At 41.1% G+C, this 9,337-nt stretch overlaps 1 protein-coding gene across 3 annotated transcripts; it reads left to right on the forward strand.

Moving 5' to 3' along the window:
• The first annotated feature begins 2,133 nt into the window (after nucleotides 1-2,133).
• On the forward strand, nucleotides 2,134-8,524 carry errfi1a (ERBB receptor feedback inhibitor 1a). Of its 3 annotated transcripts, none has more exons than XM_082534302.1 (4): nucleotides 2,134-2,333; nucleotides 4,846-5,051; nucleotides 5,216-5,298; nucleotides 5,557-8,524. In XM_082534302.1, exons 2-4 carry the CDS (start codon nucleotides 4,900-4,902, stop codon nucleotides 6,543-6,545), a joined length of 1,224 nt encoding a protein of 407 aa, XP_082390428.1. In that variant the 5' UTR covers nucleotides 2,134-2,333; nucleotides 4,846-4,899; the 3' UTR covers nucleotides 6,546-8,524. The 3 variants fall into 3 exon arrangements, with proteins under 3 accessions (XP_082390428.1, XP_082390429.1, XP_082390430.1); XM_082534303.1 differs by having other exon boundaries at nucleotides 5,219-5,298; XM_082534304.1 differs by lacking the exon at nucleotides 2,134-2,333 and having other exon boundaries at nucleotides 5,028-5,128; nucleotides 5,219-5,298.
• The last annotated feature ends 813 nt before the right edge of the window (nucleotides 8,525-9,337 follow it).

Raw genomic sequence — 9,337 nt, forward strand, 5'->3', positions numbered from 1 at the left:
CTAGAGCAGCACCTGGAATCTACTACACATTTACAAGCTTGATGTCACCACAACAATAAAGCTTGTTGCTGCTGTGTTTATATCAGTGCGAACTTTGGATTCTGTCTGGATATAGACGTAATTGAATTACCTCAGCAGGCAGGGGCAATCAATGCTGTGACCTCCACGCTGAATAAATCATTTACAGTAATATGCTTTTTGTTTTTTTGTTGTTGTTGTTTTAACTCGTCTCCAACCACACTTAACTCTTCCTGTTAGTGAGCCACTGAAATCAGCTGAGGGAGCATAACTGACTTTTAAAATATACCCTTGTACTGGAACTGAGCCACACAGGGAAATTCCTTTCTTTTACAAAAGCATCTGAAAGGAAAATGAGCCAAAAGTGCTACTTTTTGAGGGGGAGATTACTGATTCTGGTGATTAAACTCAGTGTGAGTCATGGGGCTAAGTGAAAAGCTGTGTAATATTTCCTGAGAAGTATATTCGTTATGACACAAGTTCATTCATCTGCTGTCTCTGCCTGCTTATCTTCCACCCTGACTTAGTTCCCCCCCCCCCCCCCCCCCCCCTCCCTCTATAACTTTATATGGCACTTCCTGTGGGTGATGACATCATGATGTGGCTCACAGGCAGAGAGAGGAAGGAGGGCTGAAGTGGGAGGAGAGACATTTTCGGTGAAGTCTATTTATCCCAATGAATGTGTCTCTTTTGTGGAACATGGAAAGGCAGATTGAGCGCACTCAAGCTGAAATACACACAGGCGCTTTTAACTTTGCTTGATTATTTTTATGCATCTTTCAACTCTTTATTTTTAGTCTTATCTTTTACATATGAGTATTTCCTGCAACATCTATCAATATATAGTTTGCATTTGAAATCTTTTAATCCAAACTCTGGTGTTTAAGTTATTAATTCAACTTGCAAAACATTCTCTTTTCCCTGCTGGTCACAACTGGTCCAGAGGAATCCCAAAAATGCACCTAAAATTCTAAAAGGGGGATTAGGGAGGATCTGGTCCTTTTAAGGGGCATATCTGTAACTAAAATCCTTTTGGGCCTCTCAGACTGAAAGCAAGCAGTAAAGAATTCACAATTTCAAGCAAAAGAACAGTGTGTTCTCTCCACACACGCACACACCTCTGCTTTCTGTCACATATTGAGTCAACATACACGCTGTCTGTAGCTATTGTATCATTGTGTTTGGTTAGTGTGCATGTCAGTGTTACATTTGTTTAGCCCAGTTAGGTTTGGTCACAGTTAATGCAACACCACCTAAGGTCTAAATAGGCTAAGCAGCTGGTAATTGGAGGTGTGAGGGACTGCATATTCCAGATTACTCATGTATTTCCATAACAAGAAAAACTGTAGAATATTGAACTTGTTGCCTTTCCTCAGCGACTGATGGGAGCATTATCTCAGGTAAATAGAGAACAGGTCCTGCTGAACGAAAATGCCCAGGGTGATCTGATAAATGAGTAGCTAAACCATCTGAGCCCCATTCAGCTGGCAGGAGAATTACTGCAGAGATAGGAGGGGTTCTGGCTTTGTTTCTTTGCCTACTGTTTGTGTTATCCACTCTGAAGCCATCCCTATTACTGCCTCTGTCTTCGTGCAGATCTGCACAGCTTACTTTTGGGCAGTCTATTGTTTATGAAACAGCAAAGATGACACCTTTTATAGTACAGTATAACACAGGTCATTGAACGGAAAGTTTTAAAAGGCAGAACTTGCAAGATGGCATTTTAGTCTGGCACCAGTAAGTTTACGGCTTTAACTTTAGTTTATGTATACTTTTTCTAAACGTTCTGGGGAAAATGTATCATTAACTGAACCATGGTTGCATTTATTCATTGTGTGATAAATGTGTCCCAGTGGGACAGTTTATCACCTGACTGTGTCCTTGATTTCAAACCTGCTCTGTCCAGAGATATATGGAGCCCTGCAGACTTTCACTGCATCACATAAGTCAACCTATGTTAAGTCTTTTAAATATGTTCAAGGCTGACATGCAGTCCATATGCACTCAGCTTTCTGTGCTTCATGCACACTGCAGACTGGTGGAAAGGAAGCCTGTGGCTTTAAGGAAGGCGGAGCCACTGGGTCGCCAGTGTAGTGAGCCTATAAGAGATAGCTCAATACAATAGACTAGTAGACTTATCTAGAAGTGTCACAGTAATGCCTGAGTGTCGCCAAGTCTTTGGCGACCTGTTCCTGATGCAACTGAAAACTGACGATTACAGATTCAAATCGAACCCCGAAATAAACTGAGGCGCTGCATTTTACCAAAGAGGACTTTAGGGGTCAGTCAGCGGAGAGAACTGCGAAGTGAATTAGGTGAGTTCAAAAAGTGAATTGAAATGTCTGTTTAGAGCCACTGTGTGGATCCATGTCTTGTCTGTCTGTTGTTTTGTATGTCGGTGCCAGCACGGCAGACACAATTGCTTAATGCAACTTGAGATCTTATTCGGATTTTTTTTTTTATTTCATTTTATTTTTATTTCTATATCTTATGGTTGTTTTTGATTGTTTTTCACTGACAGAGCCGTATACTAAGAGGAACAACTTAGTCCAGAGCAAAATGATTAAAAAACTTACAATATAATAATCTAAAAAAAAGAAAAACGGAGGGAAACGTGTGAATATGTATCTCTATGTGTTTGTCTATACTGATAACTATAAAGGATACGTGTTTTATATTCTTTATAGGTCTGCAATGGCACAGAAGTTATATAATCGTTCTCTTTAATTCTTAGGCTGCAATATTAATTTAGGTCTTTTCCTCTTAAACAAAAGGGAAATACAATTCACTGTGTATCATCATTGCCAAATAGCTGACTGTGTGTTGTGGCGTGAGTCACCTGCCTGCTGGAGGGCTTTTAACCATTATTATCTCAATCCGGTAAAGTGAGGGGGGTGTGCGCACTGTTTGCTTGCAGCACAGGTAGAGCGAGTATGGTTGCTCGGAAACCGCTGCAGGGGTGTCGTGAGCGGGGTGTGAACTCCTGTCAAGGCCTGAGGGTGACGGCCGTAAGCTTGAATTCAAGGCAAACCGGTGGTGTTTTACATCACTAGGAAGCTCAGCGGACCCCCTCCTTTCTCGAGCCCACTGCCACTGAGTTGTCTTCGTAGTTAGCCTTGGCTTGCCTTCTTATTGTATAAACAGATAAGTCACATTTGACCATAAGAAGGCCCACATTCTCCAGCCGGATTATCTGATTTAACCGACTTGGACATCTGCATGACTACATCATTTGTGTAATCCTGTTGCCTGTAAATGCTAATATGGTTAACCGCCAGGATGAACTGTCTTTGCACCTGTTGCAAGAGGAAGCACAAGCCCCTGGGGGTTCATTATCAAGGATCATGTTGCTTCCCGTCCCCGCCGAACCGAATCGATGGCCCTGGCCAGGGGGATTGCATGCCTTCTTGGGCAGTTTGGCTCAGACTGATGGCTCAGGCTTCCTGTTGTTTTAGAGCTTTGTTTCGCTCCAGCTGTCAGGCTAGCACATAAATATGGCTCATAAGAGACCAGGAACGAGGGAGCCGTGTTCTTTTCAGTCATCACTCCTACATTGTCAGGAGGACAGTGTGGCTCTAGCTGTGCATGCACCTCTTTAGTAGTTTCCAGAAGAGATGATTCTGAGTATGCATTGTAATCGTGTAATAATGATGTCTAATTAAACTCAGCCATGCAACAAAAAGCAACTGCGCTCACCCCTGATGCACTATTTTTTAAGGCTCATCTAAAACACATTTTATGACTTTCTAGGCTTTCTCCACTTGAGACTGAAACCCAGTTGAAACATTTAAACTCTGTTTGAGGCCATTTATTTTGCATTTACTCTATGTATGCCCCAGAAATATTAGATTACTCCCCCTTTGAATAATGTACACATTGTTTATACAGCCTGACACATAGTTGACATGACACGAGCATTCGGTTCATTTGGCGTGGGGGCGTTCTTGCAACATCAGGTATATCTGTGGTAACAGGAGGAGCCCCCTTGAACTTTCCTGTTCAAGAGGAACAGGATTGCAAAACACCAGCACAGCACAGTCCAGTTTTAAAATAAACTAAACTTATTAAGCGACACAGTCTGTAGAAATTGAAATTCAAAAGTTGGTTACACAGTTCACACCCATGAATGCAATGCTGAACTCAGGCTCATGGAGTTTGCAAGCCACAGGTGAAATGTAAAGCTCAGTACCTCTCTATAGGAAAAGAAAAAAAAATGGGTGTATTTTTTCTTCTTTTGTTTTCAGCTGACACAGCTACACCTTTGTACTAACACGGTAAATAAAATGTAAAACATGAAGGGTAATACAACTTTTTCATAGCATGTTTTGACACAATGTGTTAGCAATGACTTTAATGAAGGTCCTGTTCTATTATGATGCAAGATCTAAATCGTATGTTAGTAACACCTGTGTTTACCTTCGATTTCATGTCAGAATGCTTTTGTGATAAAGTAGTTCTACACTGGTTCTCCAAACCCACAGCAAGTGTGTTTACATGCCATTTAATTCAGGTCTACAAAAGCAGACATGACCAGTAGTGACCTTTTCCACCATCTATTGCTTTCATGCTTTGAATGAGGAATACTGTGAATAGAACATTTTGAAAGGCACGTTCTCCAGGTGTGCTCGGACACCAGTGTCCTGAAGGCCATAGGAAATTGTTGTCACCCAAAAGCCATTATTAAATATCTGGTCTAATGAGAATCACCTGGCTCTGCTTTTAGAGCGTTTTTAGTGTCCTATACGATGATCTGTTTCACTTGACCTACTTTTGATTTTATTTTATTTTATTTTTTGCCAATTCATTCATGGCTGTTTTTTAATATAGGTACACCAGAAGCAGGGGCAGCCAGCCGGGCGATCTGAGTGTTTCCTGGCTTTGATGCGACCCGAGGGTGCCTGGAGCATGTCCACAGTGGGCCTGACTGCCCAGGAGATCTCTTTTCCCATAGAAAACCCCTTTCTCCGGGGCAGCTACTGTCACAGCATGGCTGGATCTAAACCCTCCTGGCGCGATCGCCATGTACTGGACAAGTGAGTGTTGTGGTGCACTTCATTAGAGAAAGACTTTAGAAAGGATGTGCATGTCATGTTGAAATTGCATGGTTCAGGTTAGTCTTACATTTTCTGTTAATTTCAATATGTCACATTTCTGTGACGAAGCACTGCTGTTCTGAAACGTCATTCTTCTTTTCTAGCAGCTTCTACTTCAGTATGGACAGGGCAAACATAGATCACAGCTATCGTGCCCAGCAAAAGGAGCCACCTCCAAGTTATGAGAGTAAGTTAAATATCTTTATTTCCTTTTCTTTCTTTTTCATACAGGATGTACCTTTTAAACTACACAAATGCTGCATTGCATGAATTCTCTTTCATTGTTTGCTATTTCACATACTGGACATATTGTTGTAACCTGAATATTATAAAGTCAGTGTAGTATTATAGTATTCGATTTTTATTGTCTTTAATTTACTTTAATTATTTATCAATCTGCCACTTGTCTGATGGTTATTATTTTTTCAACTTACTTTTTTGGCAGGACATAAACACAGTCCCAACTCACAGAGAATACTCTCAAAGAAATCCCGGCCTTCCCAACTCTTCCTGTCCTCCAGCAATGAACCTTCCACCCCAAGTCCTGCTGATGATGACCTGCTGATGAGGCTGTCATTTAACGAGTTGAACAGCCCACCACAGACACCTAGCAGATGCTCTAAGCCTCTACCCCCTATTCCCCCACAGACAGATATCTCCCATGAGCAGGCTATGGACAGTGAGGTAGAATTTTTCACAAGTTCAGACGACAGCTGCCGCCTGGTGTCTGATCAATTTTCTAAATCAGCTTTTAGAAATCCTCTATCTCACCGAAGGAGCTTCAAGGACTGTGGGCAGATTAACTACGCTTACTACGATGGGCCATTAGGACCGCAAAGCCCGCAGCAACCCCAACAGCACCATCAGGCAAATCCTCCGCAGGAAGTACGGGAACAGTATGAGCAGCAGCCACAGGAAAGACCCGCTCAGAGGAGGCTACGACGCTCTCTCTCTGGACCAGCTGGATCTTTACACAAGCTGCCACGACCCACATGCCCAAAAAGGTACCCCAACAATATGGATAAACAAGAGGTTCCCCCTCCTATACCTCCACGTAATGTCAAGACAGATTGCAGGCGCTGGTCAGCAGAAGTCTCATCTGGGGCTTACAGCGATGAGGACAAACCACCCAAACTGCCTCCAAGAGGCCCTCTGTCCACAGGCAGCTCCCGCACTCCCAGCCCTAAGAGCCTCCCAACATACACTAACGGGGTGATGCCCCCAACCCAAAGCTTTGCACCAGATCCTAAGTATGTAAGCGGTCGGAGTTTACAGAGACAGAACAGTGAGGGCTCCCCATGTATCCTTCCTATTATGGAGAATGGCAAGAAGGCCAGCACCACACATTACTACCTTCTGCCTCAGCGGTCTCCTTTTGCAGACTCGCCTTGTGACTGCCACACCAGAAAGAAAGCACAGGTGGATTTTGTTTGAAAAGTTTTTGTGGAAGTAATAGAAGACTATACTGTACATGCGCAAAACCCACTTGACAAAATGGTGAAATTGGACACCAACAACCTTTTAAAACTGCTGCTTTTACCTTTTTTCTTTTTTCTTTTTGTAATACCCCTTATGTATTTTGAACACACAGGGTATTTGCGCACTGTGTACAGTTACTGGTAATATTGAAAAGATATTTTCTGTGAAAACCATGTCTAACTAAAGATTGTGGGCAAAGTTCAACAGTCTATAGCTTATTTTTTTAAAATATATTTTAATTTTATGAAATTCAATATTTTGCTCTGTTTTAGTAAAGATGTGGTACGGCCAGAAAGTACAAGCGGGCCTTGTACCTTGTGTGCTCAGTGTTTTGTGTCTGATGTGGTGTGGATGTTTTGTGAGATGCACTGGGGCTTTTTGATGGTGCTTTTGCATCTCACAAGGGACAAAAAGGTCAGTAATGTAACCATGTATCACTTAATATATGAAGTCTAAATACAAGCCCGATGAATTTATAACAAAATGAAGGATTCTAGCACGTGCCGATTCTGTTTGCTATTATATCAATACTGATATGGGTTTCGCGCCTTGATGTAGTGTCAGTCTTACTCAGGCTGACTACTTCAAAGTAAATTTGTGTTGTGTTTTGTTCTTTGTTTGTTTTTTCACCCCATATGGCACATTGTCATGGTACATTTTGTACCAGTAGGTGGGTTCATTACTAGTAGCTAACCATATTTCTTTTGGATTGTCCAGTGCAGCTGAGTATGGTGTAGCGTCTTGAGTGTATTTGTGTGTGTATGTGCAGTGGATGTGTTTGCGCATATGTGCATGTGAACAGCAGTTGGGAAAAGTGTTTAATTAGTAAAGAATTGTCAACAATGCTTGTTACTGTGCAACACTTGTTAGCAGTGCCCGCTTTTTAGTAGAGCCTTCTAAGAAGTGCACACATTTGATTTATTTCTGTCAGTCTCCAGATCTGTTTTATTGCACAGGAACTGGTCTGTTGACTGTCAGTGAATGTGTGCTGTTCTTCCAATTGAAGCTACTTCTTTTTCTTCTTTTTTTTTTTCTGGTCAAGCTGTGAGTCATTGCTTGAAACACATTTGCCTCAAGTACTACCTCACTTTGATATTATCCTTATACCTTTACAAACTCCCTGCTTTAAATTGTGTTCACAGGTGAAATTTGAAATTGTAATCCACGAGCGATGAGGTAACGGCTCCATATGTGACCTAACACTTGTAGGAAAAGACAATGAATTCAAACGCAAAATCTGTTCTAACCGAATATCCTAATATGGAGATTTTAGATGAAATAGATTTTAGATGAGAGATGTTTGACTAATCTGTTAATACAAATGCATTACAAAGACAGTACAGGGTTTACCTACCTGACACAGACTTTCCTGTTCTGCACATGCATTCCTGCCTTACATGATTGCAGTGGGTGTGGTCTGAAAGACTTTGGCTGCTGGCAGCCTACAAAATGTATGATTTTTCTTTTCTTTTTTTTTAAATTGTTGTACATTATCCACAAGGCGTCAGGATGATATAGAAAATGTAGCACATGTATTGAAGTAACCCTTGGTATCAAACACGGTGTTCAGTTTGGGAAACAAATAACTGCTAAGGTCAATCGGTCATTGAAGTATCTTTTTTTTCTTCTCTTCCTTCTGTTCACAGATCTTACCAACACAATGTTGCTTTTGACTTAAATGTTTGGAAAAATGTTTACATCATACACAAAAAAACAAACTATTTAATCTTAAGGTATTCATATGTCTTATTAGAAATGTTAAAACAGAATGAAGACTAGTTTATCAAGAGATAACACTCTGCTGTGGCGAAGACATGCACTGGGAGAGTTCAGTATGCTGTGTACAGTATTTAACAACTCCATTTGTTATTATGAATAGTTGATAAGTATATAGTCTTTAAAAAGAAAGCAATAATAAAGTGACTTATTTATAAGCTTGCTTCGTCCTGTGTCTTGAACCTGTCAAGAGTGAACTCTCAACTCAGCTGTTTGGCCTGTTTTATCACCCACACGCCCTCATGGTGTACTTTATTGTGACTGGCTTCGATCCAAAGAAAGAAGAGTGACAGGTGTACAGTAGAATGCCTTCCTCTTCCTGGTTATAACTAAATTTCCTCCTGCACGATTGCTTCATCGTTCCTTGGCAGCGGGCTTTGCACCCACTGCTTTTAAAGCCCTTTTAACACTGTTACAAGTGTTTTATTCTCAGTTTGAATCCTTGTGGTTAGGCGTGGAGCCAAAACCACAGTGAACCCCATTAGAGGTCAAATAATTACTAAATGAGCCACAGTTCAGCTCCAATTACAATACTGGCGGAGACCTTAGTGATTTGTATTTCTGCTGATTTGCTTAAGACAGTGACTTCTCTCAATGAAACAAAAGGTGACAGTTTAAGTTAAGTTGTCTAGGCCACCTGAAAACCTTTTCACTTGGTTCTTGCTTAGGTGAGTTACTAAGCAACAGCATGCATGTTGACTATAGCTACCAAAGAAAGACTCACTGCGCTTTTAAAATAATTGCTGGAGGCAAGAAAGACAAAAAAATAGGTAAATTAACAGGAAGACCGGTTTGCATTCAGATTGAACATAGTTTATTAATCGGTATTCTAAGATCCTTTCCCTTTAGTGGCACTACAAGTCACAAATGCATTAAGTCATAATGGACACAAGACTTATATTTCTCTCTGTAGCCACAATTTCATAGAAACTGGAACAAAAGAGATCCTGAAAGTTCTATTTTTTTTCTCT

The sequence above is a fragment of the Aulonocara stuartgranti genome (genome assembly GCF_965226115.1).
Source record: "Aulonocara stuartgranti genome assembly, chromosome: 5".
NCBI classification, from domain to species: domain Eukaryota; kingdom Metazoa; phylum Chordata; class Actinopteri; order Cichliformes; family Cichlidae; genus Aulonocara; species Aulonocara stuartgranti.